Source organism: Sinocyclocheilus rhinocerous, unplaced genomic scaffold (assembly GCF_001515625.1).
Source record: "Sinocyclocheilus rhinocerous isolate Xijiao unplaced genomic scaffold, SAMN03320098_v1.1 scaffold326, whole genome shotgun sequence".
Classification (NCBI taxonomy): Eukaryota; Metazoa; Chordata; class Actinopteri; order Cypriniformes; family Cyprinidae; genus Sinocyclocheilus; species Sinocyclocheilus rhinocerous.
This window is the reverse complement of record NW_015647024.1, coordinates 104,659-126,266: the sequence shown is the minus strand read 5'-3', so window position 1 is coordinate 126,266 and position 21,608 is coordinate 104,659. Positions and strand designations below refer to the sequence as shown.

General features: G+C 41.2%; 1 protein-coding gene across 3 annotated transcripts in view; it reads left to right on the top strand.

The window, feature by feature from the left end:
• Positions 1-21,608, top strand: part of lrfn2b (leucine rich repeat and fibronectin type III domain containing 2b) — an 81,962-nt gene extending 60,354 nt beyond the window's left edge. Inside the window, exons 1-3 of one of the 3 annotated variants that reach the window (XM_016512495.1) lie at positions 2,076-2,143; positions 10,050-11,446; positions 20,260-21,608. In XM_016512495.1, coding sequence (XP_016367981.1) covers positions 10,071-11,446; positions 20,260-21,238 — 2,355 coding nt within the window. In that variant the 5' untranslated portion in view covers positions 2,076-2,143; positions 10,050-10,070 and the 3' untranslated portion in view covers positions 21,239-21,608. Of the gene's footprint in view, positions 1-2,075; positions 2,144-4,110; positions 4,182-10,049; positions 11,447-20,259 lie in introns of those variants that run through there. The other 2 variants (XM_016512496.1, XM_016512494.1) reach the window with 2 other exon arrangements.

Sequence of the window (21,608 nt, the reverse complement as noted above, 5' to 3'; positions counted from 1 at the left end):
TCCTGATCCAGGGAGGCTCTGTGTTGTACCAAATACCTTCCACTTCTTAATAATAGGCTTCACTGTGCTTCTAGGCATTGATAAAGCCTTTGAAATGTTTTTGTCTCCATCTCCTGACTTGTGTCTGTCCACAGCTTTATCCCGGAGATCTTTTGACAGTGTCTTGCCACCCATAGCTGATTGTTTGCTTCAGTTGCTCTACCAAGGACTGAAATGCTCCAGGAAAGCTCTTTTCATGCTGAGCTAATCACAGCTGAAAGTCAGATGGCTTTGTGTGTCATTGAGAAGATGATGAGCTGCACCTGATTGAGTTTACAAGTCATTTTTAGGAGGAGCTGATTCTTTTTCCAACTCAGTGATTCTGTTTTTTTATTTTATTTTTTTTCTCTGACATGTTGGTGTTTTATCTTTCATTGGCCCCCGGTTTCACAGACAAGGCTTAAGCCTAGTCCCAGACTAAAGTGTAAATCTGAGCTGTTTCAACTGAAAGAAAAGGAAGGGATAAGAGCTTGAGGTAAGCATGTTTTAGTTTTAGTTTCTTGTCACATTTGTATCGGCTGGTCAGTAAACGTGGGTCGTAGCAGCAAACACACTGTGCGATGATAATTGTGCAGTGTGTCCCGGGCTTCAGTTGCTCTAGCAAGGACTGAAATGCTCCAGGAAAGCTCTTTTCATGCTGAGCTGATCACAGCTGAAAGTCAGATGGCTTTGTGTGTCATTGAGAAAGATGATGAGCTGCACCTGAATGTGTTTTCTAAGGCATGTTAATAAAAATTACTTACATTTTCTAATTGAACAATGGCCTAATCCTGGCTTAGTCTAAACCCTGTCTGTGAAACCGGGCCTGGATGTTATAAGTTGCACTGAGTAGATACAGCTGGATAAAACAAAAACGGTGTCCGTCTTCATTTCAGCCTGCAAAGCAACAAAATGTGATTATTTTAAAGGAGGCTGATTCTTTTCTATACTCACTGTACGTGTACAGCTTGTTTTTTTTTTGTTAAGGTTCTTTATAAGTCTTCTGTACAAAATGTGTGTTATATGAGCTGCAGGGACAGGATTTTATCCCACTAAATAACTGATATCTGTCTTTCTATTGGGCTCTCCTGATGTTGAAGTGTCCTAACCAGGCGCGACAAAGCGATAGCAGCTGCAGCGCTAGACATTTTGTCTGTCGCTCGGTCTCTACTTTTGGAGAAAAATGGCTGGGCTCCTGGTTAGGACACTGTTATTTCTAGAGCAGCAGCTTTGTTTGAGAAGTGTTTCTCAGCAGCAGTGCAGAATATCTGCTGGATCTGGCGCTGCTGGAGGTCTCGTTGTTGGATGGGCTTGAGGACCTCACTGTTTTAATCTCTCAGTGTGAATGTAAGTGATAATAGATTATGACCGCAGAGCTCATCCCTCAGTGACCACGGCTCAAGCCCTAACGGATCCCTTCAGTCCAATCTAAAGTGATGAATCGAGAGCTTTTCCGCTGGAAGAAGCCCAGAGCATTACACTTTATTAGTGACGTTTCAGCTGCTGCCTCGACAGATCATTTTATGGTCAGTTCTCGGACCAGCCATCGTTGGCTTCTCTGACTCAGAGATGAAGCTGATCCTCTGGAAAATTTCATCAGCGGGATGTTGAACTGATCCGTTCGGTATTAAAGCTCTGTGCCGCTCCCTTCAGAGAGAAATTGCCAATTGATTCTGCTTTCAGAGGAGGAGCATTTAGTGTGACGTCCAGAGAGACTGAAGTGGATTAGTATCTTTTCTGACCTCTGTGTCCAAAAAGGCTGTCTGCTGTGAAAGCATCTCTCCCTGTGTGTTGTGTGGATATAAATCGGCCAGGTTTTCAGTATTCATGCGCTGATAATGCATTTACAATGCAGATTTTTCAGATCCTCACAGGATTTCTGAGAGCAGTGTGTCGGCCAGCTGGAGATCATGATCCTGCTTCTAGAGGAAAAGCATCTTTCTCCTTTGACAGTCATTCAAAACTGTCCATGTATCATGTTTTTCCCGATCAGTATGTCATTTTATTTTCTTCAAGTACATGATTTAGTCTCTAATTCTTGTTTTTCTTGTTAAGATGAATGGAAATGCTAATGGCTAGAGGTCTCCAGGTCTCATATCGTACTGCAAACTCTTTTATTTCATAAGTAAGTAGTGCTGAGGATGCGTTCCCTTTAAGATCGGATTAAGGTGAAAATTATGGTGTAGCTCAACAAACAGAAATGATCTATTATTAGAGCAAAAGCGAGGCCACTGAGATTATTTTCACCACTTAGCAACAGCTCCGCGTCTCCCTCTGCTCACATGATAATGGAGCACATATTCACGAGTCTATTCATAGTTCATTAACACTCTTCAGCTTGCACAGGCCTCTCTGTTTGCTCTGCCTACGCCTTTGCACCATCCTGTAGGTGGAAGCACAAGCTGAATGTAAGCTGCTCTTTGGCTCACTTGAATGTCTTTCTCTGCTCTTGATCCTGTGCTCATCTGGGTCATGACAGGCCTTATTATGTTACATTAACATTCTTATTTCCCTATGTTCACTTATTTTGTTGAAGTAAGCAAAAAAAAAAGTCATATATGCACAAAAAGCAAAACAATTATTTTCTGCTTTCATTCGGACTCTCTGTCTCAGTTTTAGTGCTGCGGCTCTTGTAAAGTTCCCATGTAATGCTAATTTTCATAATTTTATTTTTGTGGTCTGCTAGAATACAGGATTTGAAGTTCAAAAAGCACCCTCTGCCTGAAACGCTCTGTTTTAACTCCTGTCTCTTTGAAGCTCCGCCTTTCCAAAACTCCCAGTCTGCTCTAATTGGTCAGCTGGCCCAGTCTGTTGTGATTGGTCAACCGCTTAGTGCTTGTGTTGACAATGTAACGCCTTTACCATAATCTGGTTTCAGCTCCAGAGGCTTCATGAGCAGCTGTAAACAGCATTATTTCTATGGTAATTATGGCATCCGAATCGGAAGTCCATACATTGTTTTTTCACCCTTGCAGTGGGAAAAAAACAGCATCTCCTTGACACAGTGATATCACCCAACTGTTCTCTGAGGACGAGCCAAAGCTGACATAAGCCCTATTCGGACGGTAATTGTTTCTCATGGGGACGTCTGTAAGAAATAAATCTCCATAGCTCCTCAGTGATTAAACACATGCTTTCGGATGAAGATAAATTCGCTGTGGACTCCGCATCCATTTGTCCTGTTGTCAGGAGTAGCTCAAGCATGTGGAGTACATCAGAAATAGTACGGGACACCTGTCTACTGTATTCAGTGTAGACGGCGTCATTGATTATTATGACTTACATTTGCTTTCGCTCCGCTTGCATCTGCTGGAGACCTGGTGTAATTTTCAACATCCACAAATAATGCATCTGACAGTCTTCCTCTACATCTTACTCTTAGTGAGAACTACTTTAAAAGTTGTCCCTGAGTAGCTCTGTTTTGCTTCACACCACTGTTCACTGCCGCTGATGTGCTAAAGGTGATCAGATGCATCTACCACAGTGTGATGTTATAATGTGGAGGAAGAAGAAACAAGCTGTTTTTGGCTCGTGAGGAGGAATGTTTGAGGTCTGAAACTTGGGGCCGTTCACACAGAATGCATTTTTGCATTACATTGTTTGCTTTTACATTGTTTTTCAATGTAAATGTGTTTGACCATTTTGTTTTAGCCGTAAAAACATGTTTTGTGTGAATGGCCCTTTACTGTATGTTTTTTATAGTGCAATGATTGCTTATATGTCAAAAGAGTAAAGAAAATCTGATTGCTCATGTCACGACCCCTTTAAGAGGCGTTCACACTGCCAGTGATTTGCCAAGACTAAGTAACCAGAAGCCATTCATTTTTAATGAGAGTTATAATGTTGAGACAACATGAGCGACACTGACTGATATGGAATTTCTGGGTTTATAAGAATAATTTGACCCGAGCCTGACAATATCCAAAAAACTGGTGAGTTTCAGGAAGTTAAAAGTACATAGTTGTCTTTACACTGGAAATGTGTTTGTAAAATGCAATCATGAAACTGTGCGCTGTTTCTGTGGGTGTACACATACATTGGGGGGATCCCAGAAAACAGGCTCAACGTACCATCACATGAAGCCAGAACTCTCGGCTGATTAACCATGCCGTGCTTCTTCTTTCGTCTTCTTTTCTTAGTGCACATCGCCACCTACTGGGCAGGTATGCAATCATCTCTTAATCTTTAATCATTTCCTAAATTATTGTGAACAAGAATTATCTTACATACCCTGAAAGTTACCTCTGTTTTAGGATCCGAAAGCTGAGGTTATCAGTTTATTTATCCATATACTTACCCGGGTAAATAACCTGCTTCCTGGAATAAGAAATGACCCGGTTTAGAAATTAATCTTCAGACATATCTGCATGAACTGAGAGGCAGGAACGCTGCTCCAGAGTTTACACTGCTGAGTTCTAGTGTTTCATTTGTCAACAAATTGTTCTCGTTCACTTTTACAGTTTCACAGTGAATCCTTAAGTCAGTGCCTTTGGAGTCCCATGAGCTCTGAAGCGACTGACTGCTATGAAACTGACAATAGGGCAAGAACAAGTCTCTGTGAAAAAGACTGATAATAACAATAAGGTCTGAGGTTAAGAACAGGCTACAAGTTACTTTAGATGTAAATTATTTTTCTCTATTTGACATTGTTAACTTAAATTAGTCAAGGAGACCTTCTCTTTCTGCTCACGTCTTCCATCAGGTAGCATCATATTGTCGGCGGGTCTGTGTCTGTTGCGATAATGGGTGACAGACTGTCGGAGTCATGAATATTAATCACCTTGTCTTTGTTCACTCAAAGTGATTTGCTGAAATCAAACGGGCTGATGGGATTTACTGCTTAGTCCCGCCCACTGCAAGAGCAACCAGCTGACAGGTGCTTCTGCTTGGTCTTAAAGCCTTCGCTTTATGAGAGTCACATTGCAAAACTCCTGCTTGGCTGCAAAGCAGCAATTTAGGTAACAATATTATTACACGGCTCTGTGGAATACTTGATTCTGATTGGTCAGTCGTGACATTCTGAGGTCTGCTATCCCTCGATAACCACCGGTAAAAGCTGATAACACAGGCTCATCCGGGTAACTGCAGTCAGCTCTATATGCTTGCTAGGAACTGTTTTTCTTTGTGGAAGCTTTGCGTTTGTTTAGCTAATAAAATAATGTCCAGTAACTGCAACTGCTGTCTTCACAGAAGCTTTGCGTTCAAATATATCAACTCAAATCAATATTTTGTCCCTTACTTAATTTTTGAAATACCACCATTGTGACACTCTAGCTGAGACACTGTTTCTAATGTGATGACGTTACTGACATACTGCATGTCTGTGTGTGAGAGAGATCTGCAGGTTTTGTTACTGTGTCGAGTGTGACATGCAGTCTATGAATTATTATTGGTATCATGATCAGTCAGTGAAGCTTTTAACTGTTTACTTTTGACTTTGTTCTGCAAATTCAGTTATTATGCAGTAAGTAATTGTGCTCCTGCAGTCACATGACATAATGATGACTGGCGGGTTTTCAACAGCTCCGTGAGATCCTGGTGTGTTTTATAAAGCTGCTATATGCCATTTCAGACATTTCTGTGTCTGTGTGTGTGTGTGTGAGTGTGTGTGTGTGTGTGCCTGTGTGTGAAAGACAGATAGCAAAAAAGAGAGAGAGAAGTGTTAAATATTTTCTCTTTTACACACCTGATTGTCACCTGTCAAACAAAAGGCCAGTTCCTGCTAACAGATGACAGTCCCATCTGGATTTCACGGACATTTTCATAATTTTTGTTGCACATTATGGCTGAATTTACTTTGTGTGCTGTTTTGCAGTCAATACAGTAGTAAATATATTAAATACTACCCTGTCCATTGCTGAAATCTTCTGATACTCAGTAAGGCCAGTCCAGCTATGTTAATTTTATTCAATGCAATTCACTACAGTACAGCAGCAGGGCAGTTGAAGATCTATTGATCAATTTATTTGGGTTCAGAATTATGGATTTTGATTTGTTGATGTTTTTTTGTGAGCAAAAATTGTGGAAATGAGACAAAAGCATAAGCTGCTGCAAATAAAGTGCCGTTTGGATGAATTTGCATAAATTCTGGAGAGACTGAGAGAGATCAGTGCCTATTATGGTGAAATAAAAGTGTGATGCTGCAGTTGTTAGATGGAAAAGAGGTTTTATGATTCGACCCTCCGAGGACACCAGAAGATTTCACAGTGTCACGCTCCCGACTGCTGGGGTCCATTTATAAACGTCCCCTCATTCCCCTCATGTCCCTGAGGCGTCATCGTCTTAAATTCAGGCCGACGTGAAAGCACTCCGAAGGCTAATGTGTCAAATGAGGCTTTTATTGTCTAAGGCCTGATTCCCTGCTGATGTGAGGGATCATTCCTCCAGATTCCCATCTGCAGAGACGGGGCAGGTGATAGCCTGGGGCCCTGTGTTTCCAGCGGGACCCTGAAGGATGATCATTTAAATCATTCTCAATTTTCATCTTAAAATTATGCACAGCAACATCTCAGCAGCCCTCTTTGCAGTGTCCTGTCTTGCTTGAATACTCGTTCGTGCTCTTGACGCCACTGCTTCAGATTCGATTGCACAGCACTGACTCAAGGTGTCCCAAATGCATGAGAGGAAATTTAAATTCTGAAAATGAAGAGGACATACAAATAATTCAGGACATTTTGTCCAATTTCAGTTTTATTGTTAGGATAGGACAATATTTGGCTGAGATACAACTATTTGAAAATCTGGAATCTGAGGGTGCAAAAAAATCTAAATATTGAGAAAATCATCTTTAAAGTTGTTCAAATTAAGTTCTTAGCAATGCATATTACTAATCAAAAATTTAGTTTTGATATATTTACGGTAGGACATTTACTAAATATCTTCATGGAACATGATCTTTACTTAATATCCTAATGATTTTTTGCATAAAATAAAAATTAATAATTTTGAGCCATACAATGTATTGTTTGCTTTTGTGCTCCAGGGCCACATATATGAGATAACCATGATCATTGTGCAGAATGTGCACTTTAGATTTCAGTCTCCAATAGGCTGGATTTTAGGCAAATCCAGAAATGCTCTCTTCAGTGCTGTAGTGTTACGTGAGCTCCAAATGAATCAGAGCGTCTCAACCACCCGCAATACAGACTAAATGTGACCAACACTGAGAGCAGATCCTGAAAACCTGAAGTATACATGCAGCTGGATGGTTTCATTGGAGAGACTACTGAATTTACATGTATTCATTTGGCAGACATTTTCATCCAAAGCAACTTACACTCAAGAAATAAATTATGCCAGCATGCCAGGGAATCGAACCCAAGACTTTAGCGTTGCTAGTGCTATGCCAACCATTTCCATAAAGTGGAAGCCATTCTAATGTGAACTGGTAGGTTGTTCCAAAGGGTGGGACCAGCCACCTCAAAAGCTCTAGATACCCTGGTCTTTTAGTGGGTTCTTGGGATCCGGAGGAGAAATTTGCCCTCCGATCTGAATCCCCTCGCCGAAGTGTAGGAGTAGAGTAAATCAGACAAATAAGGAGGAGCTAGACTGTTTAATGATTTGTAGGCAAGTAGCAAGATTTTAAACTCAATTCGATAATGAATTGGCAGCCAATGCAATGTTTTCAGGCGGGGAGTAACATGATCAAACTTTTTACATCCCTTCAGGAGTCTAGCTGCTTCATTTTGGACGACTTGTAACCGAGAGATTTGGGCCTTTGATATACCAAAATAAAGGGAGCTGCAATAATCCAGCCGAGACGTAATAAAGGCATGGATAGCAACCTCTAGAGAACTTTCAGAGAGAAATGACTTTGTGTTTGGTTCCCGTTTGCCTGCCTGAGTTTTCTAGTTAGTTTCATCGCTTGTTAATTAGTCACCCACACCTGTTCTACTTTTCCTTTATTGCATTCTAGTAATCTCCTGTGTATTGGATTTATTATTAAAGACTGTTGGATTCTCCTGTGTCGTGCGCTTTATCCTACACAACACCGTCACATTTATCACCATCGTCTTTTATTTTATAGTGGTCTGGCTGAGTTCCAAAAACCTATCAGAAAATCAACCAAGACATGAATTAAGACCAAACAGGAAAATATAATAAACACTTGTAAATATTGAAGATTTAAAATGTTGTTTTTCATGTTAGTCAACCCCTGTTTAAGATTTGTTTACCAAGGTACAAGTTCAGTCTGAATGAATGATTTCTTGGTGTTTGTACAATAAATTTACCCTGCAATGTGACACGAACAAAACAGACATTTCAACCATTATTCACAAATATTTCTGTAGCAATTAATTGTCAACTGTGATTGTGTCTTTACTTTGCTTTTTCTTGCTAAGTATGCAATTTGTTGTGCAGTTTGCACTATTGACCGTAATTAGTACCAGCCTATTAACTGAAGTATCAAGGTTCATGGTTTTTAGACTCTAATTAGGGAAAGTGTCTCTGTCTCTCTCTTTCATGGTCTGAAGGTGATGAGGTGCTTGTGCACAGACAAGTGTCTCACCTCTAGCTGAGCATGTTAATGAGCTTGCAGGGGAATACATGTGTAATATGCCTTGAGTGCAGGAAAAACCTGTAATGTCAGTTAGCTTTACACTGGTCCTCTGAATAGACCACCCATTGATGTCATGGTCTTAACAGAGATACTCATGCCCTCCCAACCTTACAGCCACACAGAGTGTGTGAAACACCTTGCATGCTCAGCACTTCATGAACTGCATGAAAATTGTTCATTAATTGACTTTGTTTGCAAGCCAGCCCCTAATGTTTTTAGTAAAGCCTCAGTTTTTCTTACCATCTTGTGTTTCACAACATTTTCATGCCAGGTCATTTTTGCCACAAATAAAATCAAGAGTCAGAAAGTCTGACTGTTAGTAACGTTAACCTGTTCTGCAAGTGGAAGCTCATTTAAATTATGTTATGAAATATGATACATTCTGAACACATATTCTGAAATTAAAGAGTTAAGATGACTTTCTCATACTACACTTACCGACAGTACGACTGTCTAACCGGTTGTAAGCACCTTGTGAGGCCTTGGCTTTGACTCCACCATGATTTATTCTGCTGTGTGGGTGTGTTGGTCACAGTCCTGTGATGGAATCATGGTGTCTTTGCTTCCTTGAAGACTGTGGAGGAAAATCTCTTCTTTTTTTTAGCTTTAACAACAAACATACCTTGTAGTTGACATTGCCTTGAGGATGAAATCAGTTTCTTGCGTCTGTCATGGCCTCCATGAGCAGCCTCATGCTGCAGCACCAAAAGTAGAGCTCTGGCGCCGAGCCTATTTTTGAGAGCATCACATGCAACTCAGCAGAAAGCACTGAAAGCCGTGACTGTGTACTATTTAGGTTCTATGAAGCAGCATACAATACTGAAGTGAAGTACCCACACATTGTTTGAACAAAGACATCTGCATGTTCCACACCCAGTGACACAAACACAAACCTTTCAGTTAATTAAGATGATTCATAGCTGCACTTTGGCTTTGGGGAACTGTGTAGATTAATTATCATTTGGATGTAAATGTTACACTCCTCATGCAAATTAGATTTCATGATAATCATGTTTGTAATGCTAACTCCTGACAACCATTTTATCATTTATGGCCATGGAAATATTCATAAATATCAGGTTATTCAGAAGTGCTATCAGTTGAAAGTGCAACATTAACCTGCTGTTGAAGCCACAGAGCTGCACTCTGTACATGCCCTCAACACAAGATGTGTGAAACAGGCCTTACTGTTACTTTCACAGCTCTGAGCTTATCTGTTTCTTGGCAGTGCAAGCATCCTGCACACTTGTAACACACATTATGAATACGTACTTAATCTACATGAGAGTGGTTACAAACTGTACATCTGTATGAATTGAGTGACACTAGAAAGATATGGCACATACACAGGTCGTCTGTTGCTTCCTAACGTGTCAGTAACCTGATTCAAAAACACTGATTGAAATTATAAATGATCCTCCGCTCAAAGAATTTCAGTACTGATTATTCTTTATGTGTTCTTGTCCTTCAGGTCCCTTTGTGTGAATCTACCATGGGCCCTGTGCTCTGTCAGATCCTGGTCCTGGGTATGGCTGTAATGATGGCCCATGCGTGCCCCAAGTACTGTGTGTGCCAGAACCTCTCGGAGTCACTGGGGACCCTGTGCCCGGCCAAAGGCCTGCTCTCCGTGCCACCTGATATAGATCGCAGCACTGTGGAGCTCCGGTTGGGGGGAAACTACATCCTTCGAATCACACAACAGGACTTTGCCAACATGACAGACTTGGTGGACCTTACACTCTCCCGCAACACGATAAGCTACATACAGCCCTTTTCCTTTGGGGACCTGGAGACCCTCCGTTCTCTCCATATGGATAACAACCGTTTGGTGGAGTTGGGCCCTGATGACCTGCGAGGGCTGGTCAACCTGCAGCATCTCATCCTCAATAACAACCAACTGGGTCGTATCTCCGATAAGGCATTTGAAGACGTTGCGGCATCGCTTGAGGATCTGGACTTGTCCTACAACAACCTTCAGGCTCTGCCCTGGCATTCAGTCCGGCAGATGATCAACCTGCACCAGCTGAATCTGGACCACAATTTGTTGGATTACATTCCCGAGGGGACCTTTGTGGATCTGGAGAGGCTGGCCCGCTTGGACCTGACGTCTAATCGGCTCCAGAAGCTTCCGCCGGATCCTATCTTTGCCCGAGCACAGGATTCTGAGGTGATGACCACGACGTTTGCCCCTCAACTCTCTCTCAGCATAGGAGGAAACCCACTTCACTGCAACTGCGAATTGCTTTGGTTCCGGCGTCTGGAGCGAGACAATGACCTGGAGACTTGTGCCTCACCTCCCGGCCTGAAGGGCCGCTACTTCTGGAACGTTCGGGAGGATGAGTTTCTGTGTGAGCAGCCACTGATTACTCAGCACACCCACCGCATGCTGGTTCTGGAGGGGCAGACCGCCAGTCTACGGTGCGAAGCCATCGGAGATCCCACCCCAACCATACATTGGGTCACCCCTGATGATCGACTGCTCGGGAACTCCTCTCGCACTGTGGTGTACCGCAACGGGACCCTGGAGATCCTGATCACCACGTCCAAGGACTACGGGACCTTCACTTGCATTGCAGCCAACCTGGCTGGTGAATCAACTGCTTCAGTGGAGCTGTCAATTATTCAGCTACCCCACATAAGCAATGGCACAGGCCAGGCATCGCAACCCAAGTCCCGCCTGTCAGACATTACCGGCAGCTCCAGGACAAGTAAAGGTGCTCCCAAGAGCCAGCCAGAGAAAGCAGTATCTGTGTCTGAGGTGACCGCCGTGTCTGCCTTGGTCAGTTGGTCTGTCAGCAAGACCGCTCCCAAAGTGAAAATGTACCAACTACAATACAACTGCTCAGATGATGAAGTCCTCATCTACAGGTATGAAGCAGAGTGGCTTCTTTCACATTTTCAGGGCTATGACAGAATTACTGATTCCAGAGAAAGATATGTCACAATTTAGCAAACTGTTTTTTTTTGTTTGATCAATGTAGGTAGTATTCTGGGTGGGTTTTTTGGTGGGGGAGGTGGTTGGATCTTTCAGACTGTCAGTTGTATCAAGTGTTTTGTTATTTAAACAGCAAGCAGTACCCCTGACAGTTTATATATCATATATTTGTAAATTGTAGCTGTCTGCAGGGATTCGTCCTTCATCCTTCACTGTGTCCACTACTAATACAGTATGTAGACAAACAACATGCTGTCCTCTGAGAAGCTCCAGCTTCTCTTCTCTTCTCTTCTCTTCTCTTCATGATTATTCTCTGTCTTCACAAACTGAGCAATCCTCTGCTCTTTGATGAGCTAATAGTATATTATAGCCGCTGCTACAGTGCAGTATTAGAAAGGGAAAACAGACAGAAGGAAATTGTCAGTTAAGCCATTCACCCATTAATATTTGAAGAAACTGCTCATTGGCAGTAATTCGGTGTGGCATCTTTATCAGAGTTGTGCCGGTGTGAGAGATAAATTATTGACTCCTTTCTTCATAATGGTTCAGGGAGCTGCTCTGGGAAATGTTTCGAACAGCATAATGAGTAAATAAACTCTCACCGTGGCAGAGAATACACTGTCATAGCCAGCCGCAACGTGACAAGATTTCTAGGACAAGCAATATTTCTATCATCGCTTCAAGTATAAATGCTGTGCGACACAACAAAATCACAGCCTGGCAGAACGGAGAGGCTGAGATCTCTCTGTTTGCATGCTCTCTCACCCTCTGAAAAGCGTGACACTAAGAGCACACACCTTGTGTTTTGATGATTTCTGTGATGCTTCTCCAGAAGGTTTTCTTTGTGGAAGGATTTGTCAGCATTGGCCATTAGAATACATGAAGCATGGGATTTTGGTCCAGTGAGTTTTTGGTGTGGGCCAGGCTACTGGTGTGACGCTGCTTAAATAGAAAAGAGATAGCTTGTATGACTTGTTGTGCCTGCTTCAGACTGCTTTTCAGTGACCTCTCATCAACAAACATCTGCTCACCAATCTCATATTCAAAGCTCAAGCCTCTGCATGAGGATTTAGTACCTATAATCACAATTTGCTGATTCCTTGCATGTAAATATGCGACAGATGAAGGTCTGTTTCATCACGTCTCGCTGTGATGTTAGGATGGCCTGTCAATGTATCACTTCTATGTCACTGGCGTCATTACATACAACTGCAAAAATAACAATTGTTCAGTCAAATGGATAGTCCCTTATTTGGTTCCTGTGTCTGAGTACAGGCTCCATATAAATCACAATGCATAATATATGCATACATAATATTATAAATCAATTATGTTTAAACCGGCCCTAATAAACAGTGTTTGCTCACATTTGGCACTTGGTGATTTGAAGCATCAAGGTCCTGTTGTCTCAGCCCATAGTGTTTAGCATATTTGGGTGTTTTGACTCTTTGGACATTAAGAAACGTCCTTTCTTAATACATACACTTTAAAACTCAGTATTTCCTTGCTGATTTCATTGCTCGCATTTTTTTTCTATCAATTCGCACACCTTTGCAAAATTTGACACAATTACAGCTTAACTGAAAATGATACACCTTTAAAATGTTTTTTTAAACTATGTTCAAGTACAGTTTTCCTCTATCGATTTGACTCTTTTCTCCAATGTAATGTAATTGTTCTCAAAACAATTAACACAGCTATCTAAACACAAACTTATCTTAATCAAACATAATCATAATCAAACATAAAACTTAATCAAATATATATTAGGCATGTGCATCTCATGACTGAGGCCGATACGATACGCATCTCGATGCATAGCCAACGATACGATACATTAAAGATACATATGAAGCAGCTACCGATGCGATACGATTCACCCCTGTTACGATGCAGTGCGATCCGATTACGATTCGATTCGATTCGATTCAACACAATGCGATTTGATGCAATATGATGCAATGGAGAAAATATGATCACTTTTAATGCCTCGAGGCCTGTTTCATAAAACAAGTTAACCAAATAAGCCAGGCTTATTTCAGTTAGTCTGACTCATTGTCAAATGATTTGGTTCCATAAAGCAAATTTAACATAGGCCTATATCAAGCTTAGTCATTGTGGCAACTTATGCTTGGAAACTAACCTGGGGTGTGTTTCCCGTACAACGACGTAACTCGCTGATTTACCACCATAGTAAGATGCATTGTTGTTGAAACGAACTAGCTAGTTACGACTGTTTCCCGAACACGGTCGCATCTCCGTCGTTTGAACCACATTAATTCAACAACATAGGGCCATTGTTAATGACGTCACACACATGTGGTGGAGGAATAACTTCTACTATTTAACCGATTAGACATCTCTAAGATGCTACTGTATTGAACATGGCCTGATGACTAATTTACTATTTTTTGTTCCCTGTCATTTAGCTTTATTTGATGTTTGATTCATCGTGGGTTTCCGCTTACGTCATACTCCGGGGTTTCCGTAGGTATTTGTGCACATGCGCACTCTTCAAAAACGGCGCTTTTAGAGGACGCGCTAACATACATAGATTAAAATGCATTTAGATTTAGATAGAATGGATTATATAGATTGCACTGCATGTTAGCTTGCTTATTGTGCCCAATAGCATATTTATTTAAGCCCATATCCCTTGCTAACAAGAAACTATGCTTCTAACCCCAGGTCGAGAGCTGTAGTTTACGCACGCAAGTTTGCGACGCTGTTTGCGAATGTTCATTTGAACTATGGTTTTGAGAAACACCGAATCGTTGAACTATGTTGGTAACGACGGAACTTGCGACCATAGTTTGCTAACGATGCTTTTGGGAAATGCACCCCTGGTCTAAAGCAGGCTGCACACTAGACGATTTTCAAATCTTAAAAGATTTTAAAACCATGCGAGACCACAGACATGAAGACAGTTCAACCGATTTTTAGCCTTATAATCCTCTGAATGCGCACACTAGATGATTCGACCAGACCGCGAGACCACACACTTGATGATTGAAGGAACGATTTCACAGTGACACGAGATCTCACGGACACTCGCGAGATCAAACATGACTAGAGAAGAAAAACGGGGACTAATATGTTCTCAGAATTGCGAGTTTATATCTCACAATTCTGAGAAAAAAAGTCAGAATTGCGAGAAAAAAAGTCAGAATTACCTTTTTTTTTTTATTCAGTGGCGGAAACAGGCTTCCATAGCTTTTAGCAGAATGTATATTTTACTCAGAATTATTGCGCTACTATTCGATTGCGCTCAGTCTGTTTAGTGCGCATGCGCGCAGCAGCGCTTGTTCACTCGCGTTAGCCTCGCCCACTCCTGACAGAAAAATTGATGGTTTTGGACTTTAATCCCAGTTTTTCCTCAGGTCTCCGTGGTGTTATGATCCGTCATATTCAGCAGCAGCAGTGATGAGAGAGCGCTTGAGAAACAGTTTAGAGAGGATAAATCAATCTACATATAAAATATTGGTCACAGATTATTGGTCACTTTCTAAATAATAAAAGCATAGCGCATCCACTAGTAATTATATATAAATGAATCAGTTTTTACCGCTATATATATATATATATATAGAGAGAGAGAGAGAGGGTTTGAAATTATTAACTATGTCACATCTGCATATGTAAACATATTTATTATAAAATCGTATAATCTGCAGGATTTTTAAAATCAAATTTAAAACTTTTTGAGACCTTTTTCAGACCTGCACAAATACAATTAATACCATATATACAGTTCCCCTTTCTCTACCCACTCCAAAGACTTTTACACTTACACCTCTTTCTTTACAGCTCCCCCATTTTTATTTATTTATTTATTTATTGTATATTCTTTTCCACTGTATAGTCAAAGCAATTGTGATAAACGTGTAAACAATTAGAAAAACTGTGTTTCCTGTGTTGTGTGTGTTATTAAGCGAGCAGTTATTAGTTTGGGGCCAACTGAAAATATACCATGTGCATTTGATGATATGACAAATTACAGAGTTGTGCTTGTTGTGTTTGGACAAATGGTACATCAATGTTTGTGATTTGTGTACAACCATTTAAAGGAGCTACAATTGCTTTTTTTGTCAGATAATTTAAAGTATTGGTTGGTTGTATCAACTATTGAGCTTTGAGATTATTATTTGCATGATTTGTAATTTGTATGAAATGTATGAAAACTTGCAATCTGTTTAGGACAATTACAAAGTGTTCAGATCACTGTGTAAACTGTTTTGAGAACAGTGACCTGAGTTTGGAGAAATGTGTCAAATCAATTGAGAAAAACTGTAATATTTACCTTGATATGTCTTTGTTTTCTTCACAAGTCATGTCTCCTATTTCAACATACACTGTTGAGTAATTGGTTAAAAAGTACACTAACATTGGTAAAACTTCATGAGGAAATGACGGAAATTATGACACACCTAATTTTTGACGAGTCCTAATTTGTGTAAAAAAGTACACACATAAAATGTAATAAATCATATGTTGTTTGACAGATTGTCCTATAAGAGTACTATTATAAAACAAAAATATATATGGGAATATAGCTGCAAGCAGAGATACGGGGCCAAGCCCTGAAGGTACAGCAAGAATAGCAATGGGAGTCTATGGCAGCCCTATGAACCGTTAGTAGGAAAATGATGAAATTTGGCATACTTGTAGTGAAGGCATACTTATAGTGAAATGACCAACTTTGGGGTCCCTAGGACCAACTCTATAGCACCACCACCAGCTCAAAAATTCACTATTCAAATAGTTATAACTTTTGAACCTGTTCTAGAAAAAAGAAACTTAGTACACCTGATTACGCTCTTCATGCTGATCACATTCTATAGCTTACATTAAGACTCCACCCATTACAGTAGTTGCCATTTTCAAAAGTACAGTATTACGTAGCACAGTGCAGAGCAGGAAGAACAAAAACAGCAGAAATAGAATGTACATAAAAAAACAGATAGGTTCAGAAGTACAGGTGAGAATGAATTCAAAATGACCAAGAAGTTCAGATGATAATGAACAAAAACACATTTCTGATTCAAGATGAACACACATGGAAGATCCAACATCTGGAACAGAAGCATCTTTCACACCACTTCTGGCCACAGTACCTCTTGTGGTCTGGGCATGTGCCACACTGGATTTGAACCCCCCACCTGAAAGGTTTGGGGCCAGTGGCTAGCAGAGTGTGCCACTCAGTTGACGCACATTAAACAGGCATCTAAGTAGAGCTTTCAGTGTGAGAATGACAACACAAAAGCATGACTTAGCATGTTAACCAGATTAGCATGCTAAGCTAACTTAATGCAGCTGAAGAGCCACATTAGAAAGAATGGCAACCGATTAGCTTGCTAACCAATTTGCCTGCTAAGCTAACTAGCATAAGTCAACAAATACAGGCACGGTCTAATTCAGAGATATATTTCTTGGGAACGGTAGTGAATATCAAATATCCATTCAGTAATTTCTATGCAGCTCGGTCTAAAGATCATCTGACCACATTTTGGACAAAATTGGACAAAATTTGTAGGAGGAGTAGTGAAAGACTGTTCAACTGTTATTAGCAAAAATAGCCATTTTTTGGTATCTCATGATCCATAGGTGGCACTATTACCAACTTAGGAATGTACCCTTAGATCATGGTGTTGATAAAGCATACCAAGTTTCATTTTGTTTGATCAAAGTTTGGCCGAGATACAGCCTCTTAACCAATTTTGGGTCAACATTGTTACGTTCACAACATCATAACTTTTGAACAAAGATCATCTCTCTCTGCCAATTTTCAGAATAATTGGGCAAATTTTGAAGGAGGAGTAGAAAAAAAAAAAAAAAAACTGAAAACTGTACTTTTCAAAATGGCCACTACTGTAATGGGTGGAGTCTTAATGTAAGCTATTGAATATGATCAGCATGAAGAGAGTAATCAGATGAACTAAGTCTAGAACAAAGGGTTCCAAAGTTATAACTGTTTGAATAGTGGATTTTTGAACTGGTGGTGGCGCTATAGAGTTGTTCCTATAGAACCCAATGTTGGTCAGATCACTATTCATGACCATCACTACAAGTGTGCCAAATTTCATCATTTTCCTATTTTCCCTTCATAGGGCTGCAATAGACTCCCATTTGGGAAGAAGAAGAAGAAGAAGAAAACATTCAAATGCAATAAGGGCTATGCCCCTTCAGGGCTTGGCCCCTAAATATACTGGAAAATATTTCCATATATGGCAAACTAGAGTTTATATTTTTCAATATACTGCATTATTTGCATGGACCATGTATGGCTATACATATACATATAATACATATAAAAGCTATATAGCAATGAAGACAAAAACTGCAATGCATGTTTCATGCTGAAGAACTATATATGAAAACAAGAACTATATATGAAGATCTATTCAATATATGAAAAGCAGCAATTCCTTTTGTATTATTCAGTATATTGTAATATATTAGCAATATATTTTCAAGAAGTTAATGTGTTGATCATTCATATATAAGGAAATATATTTTCTTGCATAAGGGTAGACGTCTGGGTCTGGAACAAGACCAAAACTGTAAAATCTAAATATAAAACACAGTTAGCAAAAATAAATGTTTAAAGCATGATGAAAAAATAAAGTTTCAATAACAGTTTTAATGTGGCCTTCAAATAACAAAAAGAAAAATGCTGTAATCTGTTAGTTTTAATTAAGAAATCAAGGAGAGGTAGGTACGTCTTTGAAACCTGAGCGCTTTGCAAGCTGTGAGAGGAAAAAAGAAGAAGAAGAAGAGAGGAGAGAGGATGAGAAGAAGATGAGCTGAAAGGAGGAGAGCGTGGATGAGGGGCTTCATTTAATGAGCTAATGCTGACTGCTTTCAGGAAATCTGAGATATATGGGTGTATTAAAGGACGTCACCCTGTGCACACGCCTCTAGTACACACACACTCCTGAATGAACTGAGTCCCAACACAACTCTCATAGCTGCCTGTCTGTCACACGCATGTTGAGGGCTGGAAGTGATGTGATGGTGTGATGCTGACACATGCAACACGGGTCACTGCAGTCAAATCTGAAAAATATTGAAAAAAGCAGCTAATTCAGGCTTACAAATACTTGACAATTTAAGATGTTTTGGGTTTATTGCAGTGACACTGTACTAAATCAGTAGATATATTCTTTAGGAGAGATGTGACTCAGTAGAGCTGCTTCTATAGCTCCTGTTGAAGTGTGTGCGATGGTTTTGTTTGAGGATCTCTGGGTCACAGCAGTGATGCTCCATCCATAAACTCTTCATGGCAGCAGAAGAGCTTGTACCGTGATCCTTTCGCCGGCGACCCACAGATCAAACGTGTGCAGAAGTAAACACTTACCACACTCTAGACGTTCTTGCAGTGTTTTTACTTTCCTGCACTATGGTTTAAGATCATTTCTTTATTAATATATGTCTGGGATATCGGGTAGGCCATCTGCTCGTGGCAGCAGCACAGATGGGTAGAAAAAATAAAGCCAATTACTGTTGGCTGTCAGCTCAGCAGGGAAGAACTTAAGTGAAGTTCACATAAAAATAAGAGCCGTCCAGTCATGGTTAGTGGACGGGTAAGCAACACTTTTGGACATCTGACTACTAGCATAAAATCTTGTCCAGTTTGTAGCTTTTTCTCTGAAATAGTTGATGGCAGGATAATAAGCATGACAAAAATCATTCGAACAGTTGAAAAACAGTTCAACAGAATCAGATCAGAAAATGCTGATGAAATGAGCAATAACATGCATAGACTTTATGCATAGACTTTTAACGTCTGTGTGTCCAGAAGTAATAAATGCAGTAACTCATAGCAGAATACACAGCACTTATTGTGGATGTCAAACAAAATGTTTTTAATGATTTTTAATATATAATTCATGCCTCTAATATAGGCAAATCCAGTAACTAGCTCTGTATAGAAACATTTGTTGTATTGAGCCACTACCGGCTGCCATCAGACAGACTGGAATGGATCTCATTCAGACATTGCCATCTCTGTTTGCAGTAAGCATCAGATGGCAGCAGTTTATGCGAAACGAGAAAAATAGTGCATTTGGACTATTGACGTCACACTGTACACATCCCAATTGTGAACAAATGGCTGAAATCTAATCTGACACTTCAGGCACATTTAAAAAATCTGATATAAATTGGATTCCCGGCCATTTCGGTTTGTAAAAATGTTGTCATGTTTTTTTTTTCAGCTCAGATTTCAAGTAGTTTTTCGTAATTTAATATGACATGTAAGAGCAAAGTGCACTGTAGCATCTGCTGCTGTCTGAATTTCCATCCTCTCGTCCCCTGCTCTGCATAAAAAAAGTGTCTGCTAAATGAATAATGATTCAGAAATATCGTAATTACAAGTTCCGATCACACGAATGAATGATCCCAATCCTGTTCCTAGAGCCCCCAACACTGCACACTTTGCATGTCTCCTTAATCAAACACACATGATTCAGGTCATCAGTTTATTAGTAGAGACTCCAAGAGCTGAATCAGGTGTGTTTAATTAAGGAGACATGCAAAATGTGCAGTGTTGGGGGCTCTAGGAACAGGGTTGAAAACTACTTCAATCTGAAACATGGCGGAAACACTGGTCTATAAAATGTATAATCTAAATGTAAAGAAGTCTGCAGTGAATAATGCTAATAACTGAACTTTCACTGTATTATATCGATTCAGTTGATGTGAACTGTGTTTGATGTATAATGAGTTTGTCACTGTGTGTTTGCAGGATGATTCCTCCCTCCAGTAAGGCCTTCCATGTCACCAACCTGGTATCTGGGACTCTGTATGACCTGTGTGTGCTGGCCGCCTGGGACGACAGCGCCACCACGCTCACTGCCACTAATGTGGTGGGCTGCGTGCAGTTCTACACCAGGGACGAGTACCCGCAGTGCCAGTCTCTGCATGGGCAGCTGTTGGGCGGCACCATGATCCTGGTGGTGGGCGGCGTGATCGTGGCCACGCTGCTGGTGTTTATCGTCATCCTGATGGTGCGCTACAAGGCGGGGGACGGCGGAGGGGGCGGTGAAACCCCTGTCAGCAAGCTGAGCAACGTCAGTGAAACACACTCTCAAACCAATGGAGGGAGGCTGGGCCAGAACGGAGTGCCTCTGCTGGCACCCAAGCTCAAGCCTAAAGTCAGCATGCAGGACGAAGTGGTGGAATTCAAGTGTGGTTCGCTCCAGAGCAGCTTGTCCTCTTCCTCCTCCTCTTCCTCCTCGGGTTCAGCAGATCCCACGCCCTACAGCCCCAACAGTGCCCTCGCCAACATTTGGAGGTCCGCGCCTCCTAAGCCTCGCACCAACTTAGACCAGCTTCTAGGGGCCTTCACGTCGCTGGAGCTTCGGGGCCAGGGCAAGGAGCCACGTCCGTCCGGGGGCCCGGCGAGCGCGGCTGCTGCTTCGGCCCCAGCGGGCCCTACTGACAAGGAGCCTCTGTTGGGTCGGACGCTGGACTCGCGGCTTAGCAAGCTGCTCATGTTGCCTCTGGACTCCAAACCCAAGAGGAGCCACTCGTTCGACATGGGCGACTTCACAGTGTCCACGGCGCAGCAGTTGTGCTCGTACCCGCGCAGGATCAGCAGCATCTGGACCAAACGCAGCCTGTCGGTGAACAGCATGCTGCTGCAGTGCGATGAGGAAGGGGACAGTGGCGGGAGCAAAGGCACCAGTGAGAGCTCTGAGTGGGTTATGGAGAGTACTGTATAGGGGCCGAAACGTACAGGAAGAGAGACAATATAAACTCCATCCTGCATGACTCTGAATATATATATTTTTTATTGTTGTTTTTCGCCTTGCCATATCCAGAACAGATGCAGCATTAAGGGGGTGAATTCACGAAATGGTTGCACCACTCTAGATGCAGTTTTTCAGCACAAAAACCTGTCAAATCTTTCTAATGACCCTTGGTTTTCAGCATGCCTAATTTCTAAGTAAAGTAGACTCAGTGTAGCTTGCACCCTATTCACACAATTTGCCTGCTGCAATTAAGCCCAAAGTATACTTTGGTTTTTACGCATACACGAGGGTCCGCGTACAGTGCGTGATGCAAATTTCGTTACCGGAATACCGAATAGTA